Consider the following 25,595-nt stretch of genomic DNA (forward strand, 5'->3'; position numbering starts at 1 on the left):
ACCTGACTGCTCCCACAGCCGCAGGGCAAGGCAGATTCCCCTCCCAATCAAAAAAACCCCACTAATTCTCTTTTATGCTGAGGCAAACCAGGGGCGGCCGCAGCAGTTTGCCGTGCGCTGGGCCGATGATAGTTCTGCCGCGTTCCCGGGGGAGCGGCGGACAGCCGGCACCGCGCCGGGCCAGCTCCCACCGCAGAGCTCCGGCTGCAGGGCTCTGTGATCTCGGGGCGCTCCACTGCCAAGGCTGAGGGGAACAAACCCCGATTGTGCCTTGAGCCCAGCAGAGGTCGAATACCTCGGGCTGTGGAACAGGCCCGCGGCGCCCGAGCCCCTTAGAGGGGGTAGGAAAGAGAGGGAAGCGCCGAAGGCAGCGGAGGGAAAAGCAGCTTCCCCGGGCCCAGCGGGGCATCTCCGACACTGTCCCGCCCTCGCCGGGCAGGCACAGCGGCCACAGGAACCCCTCTGCCCGACACCCTCGGCGCCGCGGGGAGCGGGACCGGAGCCGCCGGGAACGCCTCAGGCCCGGGGCCGCTCCCGCCTCCGCCGCGCGCGGGCCCCGCCCCGTCCGCAGGTCCCGGCAGGGCCGCGGGGAGCGCGGGGCCGGCGGAAGCAGCGGCGGGGCTGGGCCGGGCCGGGCCGGGCCGGGCCGGGCCGGGCCGCGCCGCGCCGCGCCGATGCTGCCCGCGGGCCGCGGCCGAAGGTGAGGGGCAGGGGGCCAGGGCCCCGTCGGGCCGGGCTGGGTCCCGCTGGGCGCTGACCGCGCTGGGCCTTGCAGGGCGGCGGCGGCGCTGAAGGCGGCGCTTGGCGAGGTCGCGGAGCGGCGGCGGGAACTGGAGCAGCGGGCGGCGCGGAGCCGGGCGCTCCTGGGGCGCTGGTGAGTGCGGCACCAGCGTGTGTGGCGCCCCCGTCCCGGGCCCCTCCGTCCCCGGGCGGCCCGCAGGGAGGAGGGAGGCCCGGGCGCTGGTCCCGCAGCCGTGTCCGAGGCCCTGAGGGCCGGGGGCGCTGGTCCGGTCCCGGTGCAGCAAGGCCGGCTCCGTCGCTGTTTGTTCCCCCCAGGGATGATGAGGAAGAAGAGCGGCCGCAGCCACAAGCAGGCTCCAGCCCTGAGCATGGTGAGCGCTTCCCCCGGGCCGGTGCCCCCTCATGTCACACCGGCCCCGGGCCATTTGGGGTGTTAGGAGTTATTCCAATGCTCTGCATCCACTTAAATACCCCGTCTGCCTTTTTCCTCCCTGTCTCCTCCTTGGGGTTAGCTTGGAGTCGTGTCTCGTTAGCCAAGGCTGGCAATAAAGTGATTGCGGGCCTGACCCGGGTGTGGGAATGTCACTTCTTGAGGTTGGCTTGGGAGATGTGTTCTGTGGATTACATCCATCCTGGGTCTTCAAAGCTTCTGGCAATCCTACCTGCATCCACTGTGCAGTGGCTGTTCCCACAGCTAAAAAAATACCCCTTGCACTGGTCATTAGCTTTTGCTTCCTTCTGTGCCACATGGAAGAGCAAGTCAGTGAAGAGTCAAATAGGGAACATCCATGTTTGAGCCTTCTGACATGTTTTCTTGCAGAAGACAAGCCTTCAGCCAAGGAGCTAGAGGAGCTGGAACTGCTGAACAGGGCCTTAGAGAAGGCACTGAAAGTCAGGAAAAGCATCTTGAAAACTCCATTAGAGGCTCAGGGAGCTAGAGGACAGAAATGGGCAGGTGAGGCACATGCTCCCAAGAAAGCTGAAGAGCAGCAGGCGCCTGTACCTGCTGAGGATGTTCCTGAGTGCAGGAAGGTGAGAGCTGGAGGCAAAAAGCCTTTGTTGTTGAAGAAGCCCTCCCCATACCAGTTAAGAGCCCCTTACAGGACTGACCCAGATGTGAAGAAACTGCAAAGGAAAGTCCCAGCCAGATGTGTTTCTCAAGCTCCCAGGACAGCTGGGAAGATTTCCTCAAAAGGAGTGACTTCCAAACAGGGAAGGAGTCACAGGACAGCAACTGGTGCCAGTGCTCGAGAAGTCTGTGCTGCAGCTGAACCCAAGGAGACACCAGGCTTGTCTGAATCTGCCCCAAATGAGCAGCAAAGCTTTTCTGGAGGGGATTCAGCTCCAGGAAAGAATTCCACAGTTGCTGGCAAGCAGTTACTTGATGCAGGGAAGAAAAGTTGTGGTTTCCTGGGAGAGTACAGCAAAAAGAAGGACACTGCAGGTGCATGGGGAAGGAGCACCTCACCAGGGACAGGCACCCTGCAGGAAAAGGGGTAAGTGTGGGAGATGGGCACCTCTCCTGTTCTGCTCCATACTCACAGGCACATGTACAGATCCTGCTGGCTGTAGCTGCTCTGGGGGTCCCAGCCTGGCTTCATCCTCCTCACATCCCTCTCAAGAGGAAGGATCCTATACAGTTTAAAAGCCTTTATTGTGGTTGAGTAAGTGTTTTCATTTTAAGGGCTTATTGTTGGATGGCTGGGACTTTGAAAGCCTTTCAATTAAGACTTTTGATGTTTCATAGTCCCCTGTGAGTGTTTTAGAAAGGTGTCTCTGTAGAGCTTTCTTAAGCCTTCGCTTTCCTCTGAGTGTACTCTCTATTATAGCATATTGATTTTTTTATTTATTCTGTTTTTTACATAGTGACAATACATAATGCATGATTTTTTTTTTCTCTCTCTCTCTCAAGCATGTGCCCAGTGCTGTTTGTAGTGATGGCATCTGGGTTTGATGCTGTCCCTGTTAACCTGTAACATACTGCTCATGTAACTACACAAATCAGGACTAACTAAAGTGCAGTTGTTTAAGGGTTTGGTGCAGGAAGGATTATGAAAGGAATGTTACTGAGATTCTCTGTGGAAAAGTGGCAAAATAATACTTGGAAGATTGGCTTTGCCTTCATGCCAGTCTGTCTTGTTCAAGTAATTTCTTTCCTCTTTTGCTTTAACAACATTGAAGCTCAATCTGCCTCTGGAAAGTTTTGAGGAGTATTTCTCTCAGCCACCATAACCTAACTCTTGTGTTTGTGCAGGGAGGAAATGATCCCTTTTCACTGGCATTGGAAGGGCCCCAGGGACATTTCAGTGACAGTTGCTGTAGGAACAGGCATCTGGATTCAAACATTTACTTAAATTCCCAGCTGTGGCCTTGCATTCCTAGTCTGCATGCGACTAACAACTGCCAACCCTCCTGGTTTTGTAATAACAATCTAGGGATTATTCTGCTGCAGGGTTAAGAATCATATTCCCAGTGGAAGCTGGAATGTCCCTTTCCTATTTCTCTGAGTGTGACACGGTGCTAAGCAGAGCTGCCTCATCCACCTAAGGCAGGGCAGGAGGCTATGGCAGACCAGTTTCCCTGCAGGTGTTGTTTGCATGTCTGTACTCTGCTGTGCCATGGCTTTGTCCCAGCTGCCCACCCTGGATGAACCTCTGATTGGTCCAGGATGCAGGAGCTCTCCCAGCTCAGCTCCATGATGCCTGTGGAGTCAAATGAGCAACCTAATCTTCCTTCCCTGAGGACAGTCTGGAGACAGTGGTGATCCAATCTCTAGAGTTGCTGACATCTCCCATTGCAGCTAAATTAATTTCAGATTTTGACAAAGCACCATTTTCCCTGTTGGAAGACCAGGCTGAGTTAATTGCTTTCCAGCAACCAGGATTGATCTTTCTCCTGTTTCACAGATGCCAGCTGAACCTCCCCCTTCCCTACAGGAAAGCCTATTCCAGGAATTCCAGGTAAGACCAGTCTGACCAGTTCAGTCCAGAACTCCCCTCAGCTTCAGGGTTGTGAGGAGGGGTCAGGTGTGGCTGCTCTGTGTGCCCAGGGAGGCAGTACCCCACAGGGCCTGGGGCCTGAACTGGGAGCAGGAAGAGCTCCCATACTGCAAGGCTGCTGCTGAGGATGTGTTCTGTGTTATTGTAGCCACTAGTGCTGCTTTTGTTCCCTGAGTGCTAATTACTGTTAATCACTGAGTCAGGACGTTCCTGGAATGCTTTAATGGTGGGTTTAAGGGTGCAGCAGAAGTCTCTGCTGGTGGCACACACCTTTTGAAGGCAGGACACCCCGTGGGATGGGTGTCTGTATACACTGTCCAGTGAGAGTTTCCCAGACCATCCCTGCCCTGCCTTTGCAGCCTGGAAGCAGCCCACCTGTGTGTGTCTGAGGCTGGTTCCTGCTGCTGACCTCTTCCACTAAGCCAGCTACAGTGTTACTGCAGGGATTCTGCAGGAGGTTGAGGTTTGTGTGCTCTAGTCCATTCTCCAGTCTTCTGGAAGGGTTTCACACATTTCCTCTGGTGCTCATTGTGTGCTTTGTTCAGATATTAAGCATAAACCCTTTCTTAAATCTAGCTATAGCCCCTTGTGCTGCCCTCAAGAATTCCTCCTCCTCTTGGAAACTGTCATTTATCAGGCACCAGTTTGTTAGTTGCCCTTCTGCAAGTTGTAAAGACTTTATACCCTTAATTTTTACTTCTAAATTGAGCCTTCTAGCATTCCAATCACTTTGGTGTAATTTTATACTTCTCACTATTGCTTTCAACTCAGTAACAGATTGAGAATAACCTTTGCACTAAAGATCTCTTGTAGAGGGTTTGCATCTTGCCTGAGAACTTCTATTCTTTCCTGTTCCATTAACCTTGCCAATTCTTTGCATAATGTATTTCTGAAATCTGCAGATTCTGACATGATTTAAAAGACCCATTAGGCTAGAGAGATGACACATGCACACTCGAGTTAGTCAGGCATTGCAGAACTATTTTAAGTTTCCTCCTGATGGCTCTCACTTACTGTGGCAGGTTTTGGGAGACAGCCCTTAAGGAAAGGGTATCATGGGGACTGTGCATCCATGAGGATGTTGAACTCTGTGAGAGAAATGCATCTCTCCAGTAGTGCTGTTATTTGTGCTGTGCTTTATCAAAAAACTGGTGGACTCTGGTGTGAAGTCTTGGCCAGCTTCCTCATGAAACTGTCCTTAAACCTCTGTCTTGCATCCCTGACATGCTGCTGTCATTCTGCTTGCCATACATCCACTTTGTCCCCCCAAAAAATTATTAAAGAAGAATCTTGAGAAAGTTTGGAATATGAAGTAGTTGGGTGAGAGTTTGTCCTGTCTGCTCTTTTATTTTGTACACCTATACTAACAGAACCAACGTACAGAAATGCAAATGACTTACTCCCAAGAAAGGAAGGAAAGATATGTTGTTTCCTATGAGGTATAAACACAGGCAGGACAGTACAACAGAATGAGGGGTGTGCTGCTACTTCTGCTTATGGAAAAGTGCTGTCTGTTTTCTGATCCTTCCCCTCAAAACAAGAGGAGAGAGTAACGGGTGCTTTGCAGTGTCTGATGCTTTCTGCAGGGTGTCCTTGCTGATCTGAGAGCAGCCGTGGAAATGAGTTGGGAATGGCTGGTAAATAATCTGTGAGAGAGAGGGGGAGGGAGACACTTGTAATTAAAGCACTGCTGTGCCACACTGGTGTGTCACGGCTCAGCTGTCTGGTACAAAGGAGTATAACTTCCACCTCCTGCCCCTATGGAATTTCAGGGCATGGGAGAGATGTCGCCTGTGCCAAACAAGTGCAGATGCAGCAGCTGCAAGGACCCATTTTATGGAGAGGATCCAGACAACTGTATCCTTTCCTAGCAGGTACCGGGTGCAACAGCTCTGCAGTGAGCTCCAAGCTGGAGAGAGTTATGCCTCCAATAACAGCAGTTCCAGTTGGGTCTCTCAGCAGTGGGTTTTCTCACAGTACAGCTGTTGAGCACTTGCAAAACTTCTGATTCAGCCAAACGTGGCCACAAGGCAAGCATGCCCTACACAGCTGTGCTTGCTGTCCTCACCTTCCCCCTGCACTGCCACTTCCCTCTGCCCTGATTCCAGCTGGCCTGGCCTGGGGCTCAGCATTCTGTGGAACCTTCCTTAAGCTGCTGCTTTTTGAGTTTTGCTCCCCAAAGCTGACCCCCAGTCCTGCAGAGATAGAGGAGGAATTAAGGGGCCTCCAGGATGTCCCCTCCCGTCTGAGGCAGTATATGGAAGCTGAGCCTGCAGGTAAGGAGGGAAAAAGGGCAGTGGGAGGGCAGAAGGTAGAATAAGGATGATTTGGGTTCTGTTACATGTGTTTTGTGTTCTTGGCATGTGCTGGACACGAGGGACAGGAACATTCTCTGCCTGAAATGAAGGCTGGTGAACCTGAGGCCATTCTGGAAGCTGTTTGGGGAGGAAGGTTCCAGTGCTCATACCTTTTCTCTGCTTCTCTTGTAGACCCTCCCACTCTGCAAAGAGAGTATGAAAGCCTTCTGACCTTGGAGGGTTTGCAAAGCACAGTGTCCCAGTGCCTGCAGAAGCTGCAGCTGCTGCAAGAAGGTGAGACAGTCCCTGTGTCTGTGGTCAGGTGTGAACGTGGCTTTTTGCCATCTGTGTGCACGACACTGCACCGAGGTCATTTTGCTCCTGGTTATCTTTATGGTATTAGACCACTTAATTCTCTGGTGGCAAACAAATCTGTGGTACCTGTGTGTCCCCCCCCCTCTGTGTTCAGGAGAGACTTGGAGCTTTGAACTGCAGTTGCAGTTCAAGTGGGCTGGGGAGGGGACAATTCAGGCCACAGCTTAGGGTGCCCTGATTGTGCCATGTGTGAGGAGCTTACCCTGATTAATACAGTGTCTTTAGTCATCAGTTTCTGGGAACAGTAAGTAGATCATAAAGTCTGCAAGTACAGATTTAACTTGTATGTTTTTGTCTCTGCCCTTTCTTGTACCCTGGCAGCTCTGGAGTCCCAGCTGAGGCTGTGCCCAAACTGCCCTGGGGATGTGGGGAGCTGCTCTCCGGCCTGTGTCCCTGCCAGGGGACAGACATGTGACAGTGCAGACATGTCGGCCTTGCCTCTCCTCTGTTACTCCAGTCTCCAGGAACTGAGGGACCTGTTTGCCTTGAAGGTGCAAGTGTCAATGATGCACCAAGAGATTGCCTTACAAAAGGTGAGTCTGGAGAAGTGTCAGTGCTCCCAGAGTAGGGAAGGAAAAGGGCAATTGTGGGGCAGCAGCTGTTGTAAAAGGTATTGATGGGCAGCAGCAGCATGGCAAGTTCCTCCAGTGATGTTTCTATGTTTATGCCTTGTTCTCTTTGTTGCTGAATGGGACTTTTTTTGTTGTTGTTGTTGTTAGGGCCAGAGCAGAGGCTCTTACGTGCCTGATCCTCTCCTGATAAGATTTTATTTATGTATTCTGAAAGAATTTGGCAATGGAGGATGTTGTTGGTCATGCCCCTTTTGTCAGGCCTTTACAGCCCTATTAGGGCACCCATTGCCTCATTCCCTCCTGTGTGACTTCCAGCTGGTGAGCTCCTCTGTTGCTTTCCTTTTAAATCTCATACCACAGTGCTGCTAATCTTGCTTTTGCCATTCTGAGACTGTAAGAACAGGGTAGGAGGTGTCAGCTTCTTCAGCAGCCTGAGCAGGGAGTTTGCCACACAGGGATTACTTGTTCTTCTCAGTCAGCAGCAAAGGGCAGAGAAGATCTGTGAAATCAAATCTCCTTTGTCCTATTCTTTGCCATTGAATTGAGTGATAGAGGCTCTGGTAAAGTCATTTTTTGTAAGCCAGAGAGGCATTATTAATAATGGCCGTGTGGCTGAAGACAGATTGCTACCTGACTTCAAATGGGCTTTCAGCATTACAATCCTGAATTATGGATTATGAAGGGTTTGGGTTTGGTTGTTTTTTTTTTTTTTGTCTGCCCAAAATGAAGTGGTGACCAAAGCCTGATTCCTGCTGCTCTGTTGGTTGACTCAGTTTCCTCTGCACATGTGCCCAAATAGATGCTTTGTGCCATGTGAGCCCTGAGGGTCTGAAGCAGCCCTGTACAGGATGTGCAGGATAAGTGAAATTCTTGGGACAGGTGAAGTAAGTGGGTATGGAAGAAGATAAAGACCCCAGAAAAGGATGTATCTGTTTTTGGGTCAAACCTGTCCTCTGCCTTTCCATGGAGGAATGCCAAGTATCATAGAAATTCCTGGTAGCTCTTAGCCTGTCTTTGATGGTGAAGATCTGTTTCTTTTTAGATGTCAGGAGCAGAGCAGGTGGATGGAAGTGGAGCAGTGCAGCACTCCTTCGTGTGCCAGCTTTCCCCTTAGGTAGCTTTCATGTCTATAGAAAGAGACTTCCCAGAGATGAGCAGCTGTGTCCTGCTCCCCATCCCTGCACAGAGACTTGTGTAGAACAGGAGAGGGAACGCCCTGCAGATATCCTGTACTCCCTTCTGTTTGGGTCTTCCTTGTATCCACCAGGGAACAATCATGGAATCACAGAGTAACTTTGATTTGGAAGAGACCCAACTCCTGGCCCTGCATAGACAGCCCAAGAATCCCACCCTCTGCCTGAGAGCATTGTCCAACCACTCCTGGAGCTCTGGCAGCCTTTAGAGAGGTGGCTGACACATGCAGTTGTCCTCTCTCCTGAGCAGGCAGTGTGCAGCAGGCTGGGTGAGTTTTGGTGTGCAGGCTGCTCAGACTTCATAACCTCATGCCAGATGAAAAAAGAAAAAAACAAAAATCCCAGGCAAAATGTCTGTCTGAGCATTAATTCAGGAGTGGGGCACCAAAGACCAGCTTTTGTCCAGTGATTGAAGTGACCTGTGCTTGAGTTGTCAGTGAGTCCTAATGCCAGAGCTGATGCTGATGCTGCCCTGCGTTGTTTGACAGCATGGGTTGAGATCCCAGCATAGGCTTAACAGAGCAACAGCCAGGCCAGGGAATGTTGGACAGCCTGAGCAGCCCCCGTAGCCTGTTTGGGATGGAGTTGCCACTCACAGCTCTGGCATAACTGGGAGGTGATGGGAACAGTCCTGAGAGAGGGGTTGAACTTTACCCTTGGGTGAGTGAGCACTTCACTGTGTGGCTGCAGAGCTCCTGAACCAGCCCCAGCTGCAGTTTCTTGCAGGGTGCTGATCTCATCGCAGTGCTGGGCCTTCCCTGCAGCAGGGCAGCAGCACTGCCACTTGACTCTGCTCTGGAAATGCTGGGTGGCTGCTGAGGCAGCTCACGAGCAGAAAATGAACCGTTCTGCCTTTATTAAATATGACAAAAGAAAGTATCCATCAATCAATTAGCCTGTTATTAGTCATACTGCTCTGATTATACAGCCTTGTTATACAGCCACTACAAGGAGTACTGGAGTGCTGCTGGCTCTGGTGACAGTATCTCCTTTGCTTCTGCCCAGGTGATGATGGAAGAGCTGCTGCCTGTCCTGGAGGCCAGGCCATGGCTGGAGGGCTCTGCAGGGCTGTTCCGGGCCATCCACAGCCAGCTCTGTGAGGGGGGCCGGTGCTTCCCTGTGCTGGTGAGAGACGAGCTGCTGGACTGAGCTGGGGAGCCTCCTGCTAGTCCTGCACAGAGCCAAAGACAGCTCCAAGCAATAAATCTTTTCTATGAACTTCTTTACTCTGCCTGTTTATTCAGCTAAATTCCAGGGGCTTGTTTTTGTTATAGGCTTTTTTTAAAATTTTATTTCAACTTCCTTTTGTATCAGGAGGACTGGAGCCCCTCTGCTCTGGAACCAGGCTGACAGCTGGGAGTGCTCACCTGAAGAGGTGAAGGCTCCAGGGAGACCTCAGAGCCCCTTGCAGGGCCTAAAGGGCTCCAGGAGAGCTGGAGAGGGACTGGGGCCTGGAAGGACAGGACACAGGGAATGGCTTCCCACTGCCAGAGGACAGGGCTGGATGGGATATTGGGAAGGAATTGTTCCCTGGGAAGGTGGGGAGGCCCTGGCATGGGCTGCTCCTGGATCCCTAGAAGTCCAGCCAAGGCTGGACCCAGGTTGGATGGGGCTTGGAGCAGCCTGGGCTAGTGAAAGCTGTCCCTGCCCATGGCAGGGGCTGGAATGAGGTTTTAAGGTCCCTTCCAACCCAAACCAGTCTGTGTTTCTGTTGTTCTATATCACTTTCCTAACCTGTTAACTGAGGTTTTGTGAAGCCCCTTCAGGGCTTCAGAGACTCTGATTTTGGCTTTTCTTCCAAGGCTGTCTCTACCAAGCTCAGGATACCAGGCTCCTGGATGCAGACAGCGCAGCAGGGAACAAAACATATTTGTACTTCCAGCATCCAGAAATCCCGAGAAGCCAAGCTTCTGGCCCGGTTCTGTGTTCTCAGCTGGCCCAGAGGGGTCATGCAGTATTGACGGACTGGTTTTAGTGCCGGGAGGAAGGAGCGGGGTGGCGCTGCCGCCAGGCTGTGCCCGGCAGGTGGCGGGCAGGTCCTGCGCTCCCTGCCGGAGCCGGAGGGACCCAGGAATGTCCAGCCCGGCCCTAGAAAACGCAGGGCCTGCAGCACTTCCCGCCTTGTCACCGCAGGAAAAGACCAGCTGCCATTTCTCCTTCATGCTGGGCTTTTGTGTGTAATCCCCAAATTCCCTGGTGTTTCAGGGACAGGTAAAGCTTTGGAGAGAAGTGGAAAACCTCGGCTTGGAAGTACTTAAAATTCCATTCAGTAAGTGTACCACGGCCTAGCACAGTTTGACCCAGACCATATCTCAAAGCTGGACTCTGTTGTGTGTGTAATTTAGCTCTTAGCAGTGCAAAGACATTCATTAGTTTTTCCTTATCTTTTTTCAAGGCTAGCATACTGCCTGGCTCTTCTGAATGTCTGGCTCTTTCTGGCACTCTTAATTCAATAAAAATCATTCATATGATAGATGAAAATCAGCATCTCTGACTTTCCCCTTGTTTTTTTTGTCATAGAATCCCAGAAGGGGTTGGGTTGGAAGGGGCCTCATCTCACCCCCTGCCATGGGTGGGACACCTTCCACCGGACCAGGGTGCTCCAAGTGCCATTCAGCCTGGCCTTGGACACTCCAAGGGAGCAGATGCTGCCTCCTAAAACAGTGTGTTCATACACATGAACATGTCCATGTTTGAATGGGAGAGCTGACATTTGCTATTGTTAATTAGGGTGCTGTTATGGATAACTTGCATCTGCAAGCACTGCATGAGTCACAGAGCATCTGCTGCTCAGCACAGAGCAGGCCAGTGTAAATTGGCAGCAACTTCAGCAGCACAGCAAGGACTGCAGAGGTGGGAAAGGGCTGGGAAAAGGAGACAGCCCACAAGAGAGGGTTCACAGGGGTTGTTGCAAACTCAGAAGGCAGCCTGACCCTCTAGGAGTTGTGCAGAAGGGGTACACAGTGTTAGGTAGCTGGGTCGTTCTCTGCCTCTGTGTGCAGTGAGGTTTTCTTTCTCTTCCTACACCACATTTTAAAATTTCAGAAATGTGTAAGACTTTAAATAATTTGAATGACTCACTCTTTCAAACCAGTCTTGTGCTGTAGCAGAGAGATTCAATAGCAGTTCAGCTCAGGGCTGGGGGGCTTTGTTATAGAATGTGCCATTGTTACTGGAAGAAAGTGCATGCAGCTGAGATGAGGAAACAAAGACATAAGGTAGTGTTTGATGCCAGGGGATAGAATTACAGAAATACAGGAAATGAGCAGTATTTTTGGAAAGTGATACATGATCCTAGTGTGTAGACATGAGCTGAGAAAGCATAGTGAGGGCCCGGGAGAATTAGCAGCTCTTATTCCTTCTTTGTCCCTTGCAGTAGCATTTAAAAGGTTTTGGGGTTTTCCCTACTTGAAGGATGGGATCCTGAGGAGGAGGCAAGTTTTTTCTTTTCTTTCCAGAATCTGTGACTTCAAGTATTTCCAACTGCTACAGTTTTTATTTTTCCCTGGCTCTCTTCTCTCCTTCCCCTTTACAACTTCTCCACAGACTGTGCTTGTTTTGCAAATGTGTTTGGCCAGTGGAGGGACAGCAGCAGTGCTGCTGTTAGTGCACACTGCAAACAGCAGAGCCTCTTGGAGGGCTTCACATGCAATACTTGTCTTTGGTTAACATTAGAGAATAATAGGATCACAGGCTGATTTGGCTTGGAAGTGTAGTATATGATATAGATAATTCATGCTTTGGAGATTGTATAAAAATTATAAAGATCCAACCATGCATCTGACCCCCACGGCCAGAAGCAGGGCTTTTCATTTCCAAAAGATTTCCCGGACTTGCCCAGGTAAAATCATGACCATTAACGAATGAATGAGTCTTTCCTGGGTGATCAGCGACCATTTCCCAAGAACGTCCAGAACATTCACCAAACACCTGGGATAGATTACATCGAAAAACAGGCACGTCCTGGCTGCAGCTGAAAGGAAGACGATTTCGAGGAGCCCAGACAGCCATCCAAGCCTATGGACTGACTTTTGTACAGGACTGAATCTGTTTAGTTCCCGTTATACATATGTAGAGACTTACAGAAATCTTAGGTCATTTCTGCTCCAGGCAGAATAAACTGTATATAAGCTGGCTACCTGGAGCAGTCGGTGTGAAACTCTGGGGAGATGCTGAAACTTGGTCTGTCCCAAGTTCACCCAGAGTCAAAGTCCGGGGTTGACGCTGTCTTGGCTGTGGCAGTTTTATAATATTCTATTTTTTGGTTGTTGATCTAATAAATTTATAAGATATTTTTTATAAATTTGGCTGCAGAATTGATCATTTCTAACAGAAGGGATTTTAAAAATCATTTAGTTCCACCCCTGCCATGGGCCTGGACACCTCCCACTATCCCAGAGTGCTCCAAACCCCATCCAACCTGGCCTTGGACACTTCCAGGGGTGCAGGAGCAGCCCCAGCCTCAGCTGTGCTTAGTTCTGGAGCTCTTTTGAGCCCCCCAAGGGGTTTATCCTGCACGTGTTACCAGATCTGCCACGAAGTGCTGCTGAAGCCCCGCCTTGCAAAGGGCCACAAGGAGAGACTCAACAGTGGGGCTTTAGGGGTGCTCCCTGTCTAAAACAGGAATAATTTGAGTCTTGATGAGAGGAATGACACCAGCAGTGGTGTGGAGGAATGTCCTGCCTCTTCCAGCCCTTCTGAGGGGTCTGGCAGCATGTGAGTGGTGACAGAGCCTGCCAGGCTGTGCCCTGCTGCTGTTGCTGTCCTTGGCACGCTCCCACCCCTGGGAACAGGGCAGGAGGAGCTCCCTGGGCCAGGAGCACACCTCAGGGTTGGTAGAGGCAAACCCTGCTGAGCTGTGTGAGGCATAAGGGAATTTCATCAAAATGCAGTTTAACATGGTAAATGTTGAAGTGGGAGGAAAACTCCCAGCCCCTCTGAAGATGACAAATTTGCTGTTGATGTTCTTCTCTAAATGAGCTTTCTGTGAGCTTCAGAGAGCAGGTTACTTGATTAAAACTGTGTGTGAGTCAAACCTGAAGCATTAACAGCTGACTCAGCAAATTGTTGTGCCAGTCTAGAGTTCTAGAAAGAACACTGGTGCTGCAAAATGCTGGGACAGAGCTCTTAGATTTTAGAGGAGCTTCTGGGGAGGACTATATGTCCACACACATTTTTTAGTTTTTATTTTACCCAAATCAGTCTCTCCCTGAGTTACAGAATTCAGGATGAGCTTGTGTTTTCCAGCTGAAGCTTTGCTGAGATATTTTGTCTGCTTCTACCAAAGCTGGAAGGGGTGGGTTTGGGTTCCACAAGCATGCAGAGCACACTGAGGATGCTGGATGTGGGAGCTGCAGGATGCAGAGAGCTCCTCCAGACTGTCCCAGGGTGTCTAATTATCAGTACACTGTAAGCAGTGAGTGGGAAATGCTTTAATAGCCTTATGAATGCCAGGGGAAGGAGCCAACAGGGATTTTTTGTGGGCAGGCAGCCAGTTCATGGCTGTGCATTTCCAGTCCTGAGCCCTGTCACCATCGTGGAATCACTAAGAGGGTGCAGCAGATGATGGATCTGATACCAGGGCTTGTCACTTGTTATCTGTAAAACAGAGACTGATGTGATTTCCCTTGCTCATGAGCTTGGTTTTGTATGTCAGTGCTCTCTGCAGCAAGGCCTCTTGTTCTGGTGGATTGTGGTTGATTTTTATAAGCATGTACACTGGGACTGGTGCAGATGACATCTGGTTTCACTGGCAGTTTCCTAGTCCTCCTTCACATACATTAATAACAACCTCACAAAAGAAAACCCCTAACCGTTGCTCAGTCTGACATGAAAACAATTCATTAAATAGGTATTAAAGTTCCTACCATTCACCACGCAGATTGAGCACTATTTTTGTAACCACCACCCAGAAGAAAAGATCTATAATCTTGGTTTTAATTTGTGGAGAAAAAAGGGGGTTAGCATTTTAATAAAAAAGAATTTCTATGGCTGGTTAATGAATCTGAGCTCAGTTAGACAAAAGAGGGCAGGAAGCAGCGTGCCCCCTGTGCCAGGGAACAAAGAGCTGGAAATGGGAGGGGGGAAAATTAAAAGGGAGTTTTCAACTTTCTCCTTTCACAAGGAGAAAGTTTACAGTAATGTGTTATTTAGGCACACAAATGAAGATGTTTGACTTATTTTTAGCCAGAAAAGGAAAGATAACCAGTGGATGAGGAGTTTGGATAAGAAAAAGTAACTAGAAGCGAGATGTGAGTCAGTGGAGGAGCCTGGCTTGGAAAAAAGCTTGTCTGGAGTCTTCCCCCCTGGTTTCTGGGAGCTCAAGCTCCCAGATGTGCTCATGCTGCTGGTAGGTTTGTCCTCAGCCCTTACATGTCATAGAGGGAAACAATTGATTTGTCTCACCTGAGGTCCAGCTTAAAGAAAGACTCCAGGGAGGCCTAAGGTGCCCATGCAGCTCAGCAGGACCCCAGTGGGGCTCCTTCCCTGTGCAACGTTGGCTTGTGCATTTCCTTTCACAGCAGCTCTGTGCCACCTCAGCAGCTTTCCCCTCTCTCCAAAGCAGTGTGCCACAGCTGTTGGTTCAGCTGGCACAGCCTGGAGCTTTGCAATCTGCAGTTGTGTTCTCTGGGCATCTCCCCCTTGGGGTTTTGTTTTCCTGCTTTGGGCTCTGAAGCTCAGAACACGCAGCAGTTTTCTCTGGAGGTGAAGGTTCTTAGAGGACATGTCAGCAGTAGACCTTGCTTTTGGAACTGTTGGGCAGCTGAGTGCTGTCGTGCAAGGTGAGGGCATCTGCAGCTCTCACTGCCTCCAGGGTGGGAGTTTTGGCAACCAACCAGGCATAGGGTTACAAAGGAGAGAGCACAGGAATCAGAGAATCATGTAAGTTGAAAAGATCTTGAAGAACTTCAAGTCCAAATGTTCCCCCACTGCCAAGACCACCACTAAACCATGTCCGCACATCTTTTAAATCCCTCCAGGGATAGTGACTCAAAAGAAAAAAAAACCAAAACCAAAAATAAAAAACAAAACCCAAAACCTTAAAAAAAACCCGAACGCGTTTACTGAAGCCATAAATAGTGCTTTAATTATAATATTTGGCTGACTGTGTAATGGGATAGAATTCAAATAGTTGGATACTGGATGCAGGGATGAATCAGACAGTATTTTTTGTATTTAAGTAAGCTTGGGCATATAAATTTGAACATAACCGCATGTTTCTGTGACCATTCCAGGCTCACTTTTAAGGTCATTAGGAAATTCAGTGTGTTTGCCAATATCTTTTCAACTATATTCAATCTTAACTACCAGGTATTGTCTCAGTTTTAAATGGTGTTTGTTGTGTTGTGCTGTTCTGGAGTCTTCTTGAGGGTGACAGAGCTCTCAGCAGAGATCCTGCTGTCCTTGCAAGAGCAAACTCACCAGATTTAAAGGAGTTGTTTGACTGAACAAAGCATTAGTGGTTTGAATCATGTGTCATTCCATCTCCCTTCCTCCTACCAGCAGGAGCACCGTGCTCTCCATTCGTAGGGAGGAGTTGAGGGTGTTGCTTATGACAATGCAAACAGCATTATTTGGGCTTTGGGCTTTTAATTAGGTTGGGGGTTATTTGGTTTTTTGGTTTTTTTTTCTTTTAAAAAAGTAATTACAGTAAAATAGCTTGTTTGTATGTATTAGGTGCATTTCTTGTCTGAGAGCCTTAAAACCAGTGTGGCTGGTGTATGAGTCACTCAGCTCCACTGGTGCCTGCCCAGCTCCCTGGGCAGCACTGGGAGTACCCACAGCTCCTTCTCCAAGGGCAGAGGAGGATATCAGCAAAGCTGCTGGGCACCTCTTCTCCCAGTTTGCAGCCCTTCCTGTCTCAGGCTGCCAGCAGGTTCCCAGCAGTGTGTGCTGAGTGCCCACTGTGGCCCGAGCTGGGAAGGTCTGTGTGAGCTCAGCCCTGGTGCTGGGAAGGAGCATGGCTGTGCCTGGGGGTGATGTAATGATCCTTTTCCATCCGCTCCCATCCATCTCTGAATCCACAGAGCATCCTTCTCGTGGGACATGTGAATGCGTCCTCTCAAGCCCCCTCCCTGGTTTAGAAGTTCCTCTGGAATGCTGTGGCTGGCACTGGCCTTCTCCCCCTGCTGATGGCTCAGAGGGGCTCCCCAGGTAGTGTAAGAGCCACTGGCCCAAAATAGCTCAGAGATGTCACCCAGCAACTTGTCACTGTTGCCAAAGTCTTTGTTGGAGTGGATCAAGGTGACACTTGGCTGCTATTTTCAGCCCCACACTTCCTGATGGCTGTTGGTGCTTTATTCCCCTGCTTTGATTATTTATTTATTTCCCTTTTGCTGAATCATAGACCTGGAAAATACTTCTTAGGTCACTGAGGATCCAAGAATGTGCCTCCTGATTTATTTTGCTGCCTGTTTTCCAGCTTTACTTGGCACGAGGCAGCTTAAAATGGACTCTGAGATGCCACCTGTGCTTCTTTAATGACGCTTTCCTGCTGTGTGAGTTTCTTCCCTGCTCTTTATCTTAAAATTAATGGAGCTGCTCAAAGTTTAACTCTGGCTTTGCTAGGGTTTTTTCCACAGTCGGCTGTGGTTGTTGGTGCCATATTCACCTGCTCTCATTTCTCTGCAGCTCTTCATGGCAGTCAAAGTTTATTTCTGGTGGGGGACAGTTGTGCAATAAATTGTTACTCAGTATTTCCTACTCCAGTCTTAATCTATCCTGTGGCTCTTACATGAACTGTACCAGATTTTCATCATGACAAGTGATCAGGCACAGGCCCAGGCTGTCCAGGGCAGTGGTGGAGTCCCCATCCCCAGAGGGATTTAACAAACGTGTGAGTGTGGCATCTGGGGACTTGGTTTAGGGGTGACCACGGTGGTGCTGGGTAAGTGGTTGGACCTGATGATCTTCCAACCTTCACAATTCTGTGATTCTGTATTAGCCAAATAAAGGCAGAATTATTAATTTTCTCACAGAGCAAAAGGAAAAAACCCTTGTGAGGATTTATTTAAGTTATTACAAACTGCTGGGGTTTGTTGCTTTTTTCCAGTTCCTCTGTGCAATAAGTCAATGCCTGTGGTCTGTTGGCATTTAATTTTTAACCAAGTGAGGGTCATTTGTTGAGAGCACAGTGTGAGAAGACTTCAGGACTGCCAGTTTCTGGATTTCTACAACCTAGACCCCAGTTTTGAACTGTGTGTCCCAAAGCTGAGCAGTGAGGTGAGCACAAGTGAGTATTACTTCTTTAACTCATTCAGGGACATATGTGAATTGTGTAACAGTGATTATCTTCAGGTACCTTTGCCCACAGATGTTCCTGCCAGATATGTAGTTTTCTGTTCTTGTTTCCAGCCCCATTACCTTCTAGTTCTGGACAAAATAAGGCATAATTCCTTCCTATACAAAACTCCCCTATGCAGTGGTTTAGCTCCAGGAGGGAGTGTGTTCACCCTGAGCCCAGCAGGACCTGGAGTTGTAAGCAGAGCAGGAGGGTGTCTGTGCCTCTTGGCCCTGGCTTCTCTGCTGCAGCAATTCCACGTGGTCTCAGAATTATTTTGGCTCTAATATCTGCTTTGAGAAGGTGGTGTCAGTGTCTCTGGTCCATAATTATGGACTGAAGGTGGTGTCAGTGTCTCTGGTCACTCACATAATTATGGACCATGGGACTCCTTCCTCCTGCCACAGCACTGGGCAGTGCTAGAGAACGTGGATCTCCTCCTGCACCTTGCCTCTTCTGGGATTCCCTAGTGGTGCTCAGCATCATATTTGATTCTGGGCTTCCTTACTTCAAAATTGGAGAAATTGAACTGTTTTAGAGGGATCCTGGCTTCCTCATCCCTCCTTTCCTCCTCATTCCCTTCTAGGATCCAGGTTTCTTGCTCAACCACCACCACTCTGTCACCCACCCAAGCCATTCACCTTCTCTGCTCTTTCCTGTTCCTCCTCAACAGGAATTTCCCAGATGTTTCCTTCCCTCCTGCAGATCTTTGTCAGGCTTTGGAGCCTCTGCCCCAGCCAAGGGCACCAAGCCAGGCTCTAGGCAGGGTTCTGACAGCAGGGAGAGCTCCTGTGCCCCATCCATCACCCCGAGGGTCCCTGAGGGTGTCTGTGTGTAGAGGGAGAGTCATCCCTCTCTGCTCCTGCAAAGTGACTCATCCAGCCCCAGCTGCACTTTCATCTCCTGTGGGAAGAGGGAGAAGGATTCACAAGTCTCTATTTCTGCTGTGAAAATTACACCCCTAGGTTGGTTACAGAAGGAGTGTGGAGGGAAGGAGTGGAGCACCCAGGCAGAGGAGCCTGTCAGCCCCACCAAGGGTGGAGGATTCAGTGCCTAGAAAGATGGACTCACACCATGCAGCCCACTGCACTTTTGTGACTTTATAGAAAACAACCATGAGATCAGAGAAAGTTGCCTGAATTTGGCCTCTGAATGAAGGAGGGAAAATTCATCCAGTTGCCTTCCACACATGAGTGTGAGAAATTTCCTGGGGGTGTCCCTGCCCCAGCCCAAACCCTGTGCAGGGTTGTCCTGGTCCTGCTTTTTCTTTCCAACCAGGAGCAAAGCCAGCACAGCTCTGTGACATGCACTGGGATCTCTGCAGATGATCTCTTTTAAAGCATCTGTTGTAGAGGCCCTTGGTTGGACATTGCTGCCTCTGCTGCTTTGGAACACTCTCAGGTGAGCTGTGTCTGGGTGGCAGTAGGAGCACTTTGATACATGCACATCTCCTGCAGATGTGTGTGCACCTGTGCTTTACCCCTGTGGAACTTCAAGCAGTGGCAGGGTTGGTCCCAGGAGACACAGGGCTGCTACAGCAGGGTCACAGCAGTACTGCTGAGTCAAATTCTCAAAGCCCTCATGCATCAGAACTGAGACATGAAAATGGGTGTTTTTCTAACCAGCTAGGACTTTTTTTCTCACCTATTGCTTTTTCAAGGCCAGTCACTGCTCTTCAGCACCACTTAGAAACAGGTACAGCTGTCAATCCACGAATGCTGCTGGGTTTTGATGGAAGCCAAGAGTCCTTTTCAATCCTCTGAGTGCAGGCTGGAGGTGTGGGGATGCTGCAGGGGGTATGACCAGCATGGGGGGCTGGAGCTGTGTTTAGGGGTGGCACCACATCACCAGTTTCTTGAGAAGAAGTTTGGGAAGTGGTGCATTACCACTTGGAGTATTTTGGATCTACTCCAAATTATTGGAGTATTTTCTTCCAAAATACTCCAAATTCTTGGAGTGTTTTCTTCCAGACCCCACTGTCAGCAGCAGCTGAATTATTTTAGCTGATATTTTCTTCAAGGGTTCAGCTCGGGGTAAATTTAAGCCTGAACATTTTCAAGTTGGACATTTTCAGTTCACAAAGCTGAAACTGGAGCCTGTGTTGGGCGGTCTCAGCCTTCTGCCCTTGCTCAAAGGGCATTGACTCATGGAGTTCTGCTGCTCTTCCTCCCCTTTAATGAGCAATCAGGAGAGTAAATAGCAAGGTTTGCAGAGCACTGTGTGCTGCATGTCTGCCTTAGCTGGAGTTATTTTCCCACTGCTATCTCTGTGCAGAGCCAGAGCCCTGGTGCTCTTTGGTGTCTGCAGCTGCCTGCCTCTGGGCATACCATAGGAATTTTGGCATTCAGCTGATTCCTGATCAACTTCCACTTTTGTTATTTCCAAATGTTATTGAAGAAACTGGGAGCAAGAAGAAAAGCCAGGAGTCTTGCAGACCCAGCCCCTCTGTTTTGGTGCTCACAGGTTGCACACAGCTTCCCAGGCCAAACCTGAAGAGAGGCAAAGTGTGATCCCAACCAGCTTTATTCTTTCCTAGAATGGCATGACTTCCCTGGGGATGCTGTAGGCAAGAGCAGTGCCGATAAAAAAGGGAGGATAAAACATCCCCTGTGCGGACTAATGCCCAAACCTCCCCTTTCCAGAGCCAGTCCCATCAGCTCCTCTGATTCTCCATCTCAGCTTCCACAGAAGCTCCCTCTAGCTGCCCAGCTCTGCTGCTCCTGCAGTGTGGATTTTCTTCCTTGTTTTTGGCTTCCTCTCAGTTGATGCAGACACACAGCTGGGCCCCATCAGCTCAGGGGAAGCTCTGACCTGGGAAAGGCTCCAGGTCTTCAGGTTTGCTGCAATAGCTCATTCCTTTCCTCTCCCCTTCAGGAAAACCAATTAAAAGATAAAACAGTGCAGGAGAAGCCAGAGATGGGGAACTGTTTGTGCCCTCTCCAGTCTTGGTGCCTCTCTGATCCACTCATGGTAAAGGTGGCACGAAAAGCTTTTGCCCTCAAAAAAAGTCTCCGCTGATGTTCAGAGCTGGGCACGAGGATTTTGTACCAAACCTTCTCCAGGCTGTTTGTGTTTTCTTCCTCCCTGCCCAGGAGCCCTGGGTTCATCTCGATAGTCAGGATGTGGGCACTGCAGGGAAAGGAAGCAGTGCCTGGGGGCCGGGTGGGTACAGTGCCAGCCCCCACAGCCCAGCCCAGCCCAGCCCAGCCCTCCTTCCCGGGAGAGCTTCCTGCGGCTCTGCTGATCCCCTCCTGTTGTCAGCTGCCTTTCAGCATTCTGCCCCCGTGGACCTCACCCGCTGCTGCCCTGCCTGCTCAGCAATCATCTCAAATCCCAAATCTTCCCGCACCTCAGCTCCAGCCCCTTTCCTTCCCGGTCCCGTGATCGGTCACCCTCCATTCCCCGCAGTGTCCCACCAGCACCACCAGTCCACGGGTTCCCACTGAGGCCACCCAAGCCCTGTGCCAGGGAACAAAGATGGAGAGGGTGACACCGGGAGAAAAAGAACTTGGAGGGAGGTGATGGGGTTGGCATTGCCCACGGAGGAGGCAAAGGGGCTCAGGGGAGCGCTGGAAGTCCCGCTGCCCGTTCCCTTGGGATCTGCCTGCCCGGGGGCTGCAGCACTGCGGGCTTGGGGGCACTGGGCAGTCAGAACATCGTCCCTGCCCCAGCGCTGCCTGGCAGGGTCCTGGCTGGCGAAAACAGACGCAAGTTGGAAAAACACATGCCAAGAGCGATCCCAGCCGGGCTGCTCCCAGTCCGAAACAGTTAACGGGCGAAGGGGCCGAGCCGGTCCTCCCACCAACATGAGATCACCACAGCCACCGCCAATCCTCGCTGCAATCCTCCTCCAGTCCTCGCTCGGGCTGGCAGCAAAGGAGCCGGGAGCCGAGGCTGCGAGTGAGAGCGGCGGCAGACAAGATCCCGGCCCGTCTGCACCGTGAGCCGTCGGACAAAGGGAGCATGTAAGATCCGGAACATTCCCTCCATCGCCGGCACAGCGACTCTCGTCCGTCCCAGACGCGCCTTGTGCTGCTCCTTCCTGGGTTTTCTTGCCAACATGATGGGCTGCAAGTCCAACTCACTCACTTGCCTGCAGGGAGGAAAACCAGGGCTGCCGCTGTCCACAGCCACCGATTCCACGGCCACACTCAACAAACTGGCCCTGGCCACGGGCGGGACCGAGAAATCCTGGTACCGCTGCATCTTCCCCTTCGGCATCGTCTCCGTGGTCATCGGCGTCGCAGCGACGTGCATCACCTTCACCATCAATGGCCCCCAAATGGACATCGCTAAGGTGGTCTCGGTGGCCACCTTGATCTTCGGGGTGGGGCTGCTGGTGGCTGCCTATGTGTGCTGGCGGGCCAAGCGGGAGCGGCAACGCAAGCGGCAGCGCCAGGAGCCCGTCGCCCTGGAGCAGGGAGCCCTATGACCCAGGCTGGGGGCACAGGCTCAGCTCCACCCGGAGCCCCCTGCTCACACACCCCCCTCCGCGAGCAGAGGGGTGACAGCACCGGCTTTGTCGCATCCGAGGAGGTCCGGACCCTGCCCGAGGTCAGCTTGCCGTCATTCTCCACCCCGCCCGCGCCAGCGTCCGACCATCCCCGCTCCCGGCATGGGGTAGGGGCAGTCCAGCCACGAGAGAGGCTCCCTCCTGCCTGCCTGGGACCAGCATGGAAACAGCCCGGAGAGTGGCCAAGGAGGTCGGAGAGTGGCCAAGGAGCAAGTCGCCAGCCAGGGACCCGCTGCCTGTCCCTGTCGTGTGCCGCCGGGGATCCGCGGGGCGCTGCTCTGTGCCGAGGAAACCGAGGCAGCCCGGCAACCCCTGCTGGGTGTTGGAAGAGTCCAGCATCACTTCTGTCCTCTTGTGGTTTTTCCCTGTGGCGAGGACCCGTGTGGCGCAGGACAGAAGGAGTTTAGAAGGGAATTGTGTGCGTGCGGGGAGCAGCCGGAGAGCTGCGTGGGTGTGCGGGACGCAGCAAACAGCGATGCGGGAGCAGGGCCGGCCTGGCAGGGAGCCCCGGGGACAGCGACGGCCACAAGGAGGGCAGGTCGGGAGCTGAGCCTGCCGGGGGTAGCGGATCTTGGCAGCGAGAAACGGGGAGTGGAGGGGCTCAGCCTCGAGCGGGCGGCTGCTCTTAGGGGTTTGCTGTTCGTGGAGGAGGAGCTCGGGCTCTTTCCGTGCCCTCGCAGGTGACCCAGCCCGGTGGTGTCCTGGGATGCCCAGGGGTGCGGTGCTCGTGCTGTGAGCTCGCAGCAGCATCCCCCAGCTGTGGGAGTCTGACAGCAATGCTGTTGTGGAGAAGGAGCTGGACGTTCATCCAAAAGGAGCAAATACACTTTTAACACTGTTTTTTTTTTTTTCCTTTTAAACGAAGTCCATGCTCCCATTCTTTGAATTTAGCTTTGAACTCATTACTCTAAGAAGGTGTGAGACCTGGGCGCGGGGTTCCTCTGTGGCTGCTCCCGTGCCCGGTCGCGGGGGCTGCGGCAGAGCCGGGCTGCTGCCCTGCCCCAGCTGGCCCCGCAGCCACAGAGCCTCCCAAAAGCTGCCCCGTTGCTCCTGCACCGCGGCCGTGCCAAGAGCTACTGAGAGCAGCCCCGCTCCGGCAGCTGCAGCCCTCCACGCCCAGCGGAGCCCGGGAGAACGAGCGGAGCGTGCCAGGGCAAAGCCGAGCTTGTGCCCGGGGATCCGGGGCACTCCCGTGTGTGCCGTGCCACATGCAGCCCTCCCTGCCCGCAGCTCATCCCGACCGTCTTGTCTTCATAATTATATCGTGTTCCACAGCCCCCGAAGCTGCTGCTTGTCACAGCATGCATGGTCCGAGCCACCACTCAGGAGAGTGGGGTACCAGGGGTACCAGGGCTTGGAGACCCAGTCCTACAAACCCAGGCTCAAATACCCAGAGTTTGGAAGGCTTGGAGATTCTTTCAGCCTCAGATCTGATCAAAGCTTTACTTTTTTTTGGGACAGTATCCCAAAGCCCCACTCTGTGGATGAGTTTAGCAGACATTGAGCCCAGGCTGTTCTTCCTAAGCCTGGCCAATGTTTTGAGGTGTTTAAATAGTTTGTGGTTTCATCCTCTCAGGGTCAGCAAACCAGGGGTTTCCAGCCACGGGGGCTCAGTGGTGGGTGTGTGGTGTGAGGGATGCTCAGTGATAAGTTCATGTATTGAAAGTTTGAGTGCCAGCTCAATTTTATTATTTTTATTTCATTCTCCTTGCTGCAATACTTCAGCAAACACGTTTGTGGCTGCCTGCAAACCCCTCTGCTCTCACCTTGCCCATCACCACCACCAGGACCAGGAGTGCTGCTCCTAATCCTGCCTAGACCGATCTCACTTTTCAAGTGCTCAGCCCTTCTTCCCACCATTCTGAAGCAAACCCATTTAAACAGGATGTTGGGATGATTGTCCAGGTGTACCTGGAAAGCCTTGGAGCCAGCCCAAAATGTCTTGCATCAGGCCCTGTTACACCCTTCTTTGATCTTGAAATCCAGTTCTCCAGAGCCAAATCACCTCTCTCCTGCTCCCGGTGAGCTCCCTCAAAGTGGCTCTCAGCAGGACCTGGAGCAGTGGAGCCCATCCCAGAGACAGCCTGGATGAGCTGGAGTGCCAGTCCTGCACAGGCCAACATTTTATTCTGTTTCTCTTTGAGGGATTTGAGTTCTGCCAAGAGAGGCACAGTCACAACCACCCCTCCTGCTGCCTCTGAGGGTTTGCTTACATGGAGGGACTTTGGCAGTTCCCCCACAGGACTGCACTGGTTGGGAGCAAGTCCTGGGGAATTTTAACCCCTTAAACAGCCCTGAGTGAGGGTTGTGGCTGCAAGAAGAGATGGCTGGGAAAGTTACACCTAGGTCACAAAGAACTTGGAAGGAAGCAGATGAAAGGAGCCACGTAGTCAGTCTGCACTCCTAGAGCACCTGGGGATCCAGAATTTGCCACAAGCTGGAACCAGCGGTTCTGTGTTTGCTGACAAACACTGCCACCATCACACCCTCCTCCTTCTCAAGTGGCATCTGGTGCCAATGCTGGCATTGCAGATGTATGGGAGCTGCCTGGCCATGGCTGTTCCCTTCCCTGTGCAAGCTGGAGAGGCTCCAGAGGACACCCCACTGCAGCATCCCACGTGGCACCTGGGCACCCCAACCAGCCTGCCCACTGGCACTGCTCCTGGGCTCAGTGCCCAGCAGCCCCCTCTGCTCCAGGTGCCTCACCATCACAGCAGAGCCAAAGGCCAGCTGTCCTGGCCCAGCACTGGTTTGGGGAAAGAGGCTCCCAGGGCTGCCCCTGGCTGTTGTCCAAACCCAGCAGCTCAGGTGGTAGCACAGGAGCTGTGGGTGCACAGATGGATCCACCTGCCTCAGAGCAGGAAGGTGCTCTGGGTAGGCAGAGCTGGGGCTGCCTAACCACAGTCTGGGGCTGAGAGACACTCTTCACCCTTGCCAGGGGAACCAAAGCAAAAATTAATAAACCTGTCAAGCTCACTCACACACCAGTTTTCATCTGCTTTGCCTGGAGCTGCAGCCAGGCCCAGCTGTGCTGCCTCACTGCCCAGTGACCTGCACCCTCCAGAGGCCTCTGTGCCCCTGGCAGGAGTTCTCGAGGGAGGACAGGTGGCTCAAAGGCTGTGCAAGGCACCTTCTTCCCAAAGTCATGCCTCGATATAACTTGGATTGTACCAACAGCGCCCGACAGGGGCTGCTCTTCCAGTGCAGGGAGAACGTTCCCCAGCCTAGGGACACTCCCCTCCAGGGACAGACTCCCCAAGCTTTCTGCACACCCCAATCACCTTTCAACTCCAAACAGGATTCAAGGGGAAAATGCAAGTTTTGTGGCCAGAGGGAAGGGTTAAGAATTGTTGCTGCCAGATTTGGAATAGTTGCAAAAGGGAAACATAAAAATAAAAATATGCATCCCTAAAAATAAACCTGACATTCGTTTCTTATCTTGGCTGACACGTGGGGCTGCTCCCACTGCCTGAGTTTGGCTGCAGAGGGTGGAGCTCCCTCAGAGCCCGGCTGTCCTCGGGATTGGGACCGTGGGCACTCCCATCCCATTCCTTTGTGACACTGAAGCCGTGAGCCCTTCAAAAGAGCAGGGACAGAGGGACAGCTGGAGAGGGACTGTTTTTCC

General features: G+C 51.7%; 1 protein-coding gene across 2 annotated transcripts; it reads left to right on the forward strand.

Annotated features, from left to right (window-relative positions):
* Positions 1-596: 596 nt before the first annotated feature.
* On the forward strand, positions 597-9,399 carry TEDC2 (tubulin epsilon and delta complex 2). 2 transcript variants are annotated; one of them, XM_050980090.1, is made up of 10 exons: positions 597-700; positions 776-874; positions 1,057-1,112; positions 1,562-2,237; positions 3,648-3,701; positions 5,513-5,597; positions 5,908-6,016; positions 6,230-6,331; positions 6,734-6,945; positions 8,252-9,009. In XM_050980090.1, the coding sequence occupies exons 1-10, from the start codon at positions 675-677 to the stop codon at positions 8,384-8,386; spliced, it is 1,554 nt and encodes a 517-aa protein (XP_050836047.1). In that variant the 5' UTR covers positions 597-674; the 3' UTR covers positions 8,387-9,009. The 2 variants fall into 2 exon arrangements, with proteins under 2 accessions (XP_050836047.1, XP_050836045.1); XM_050980088.1 differs by lacking the exon at positions 8,252-9,009 and adding an exon at positions 9,183-9,399 and having other exon boundaries at positions 640-700.
* Positions 9,400-25,595: the final 16,196 nt, after the last annotated feature.

This window comes from Serinus canaria, chromosome 14 (genome assembly GCF_022539315.1).
Source record: "Serinus canaria isolate serCan28SL12 chromosome 14, serCan2020, whole genome shotgun sequence".
NCBI lineage: Eukaryota > Metazoa > Chordata > Aves > Passeriformes > Fringillidae > Serinus > Serinus canaria.

Coding starts and splice junctions, on each gene's coding strand:
- TEDC2 (XM_050980088.1), top strand. CDS start 675: ATGCTGCCCGCGGGCCGCGGCCGAAG. Junction 701..775: donor CCCGCGGGCCGCGGCCGAAG/GTGAGGGGCAGG, acceptor TGGGCCTTGCAG/GGCGGCGGCGGCGCTGAAGG. Junction 1,113..1,561: donor AGGCTCCAGCCCTGAGCATG/GTGAGCGCTTCC, acceptor GTTTTCTTGCAG/AAGACAAGCCTTCAGCCAAG.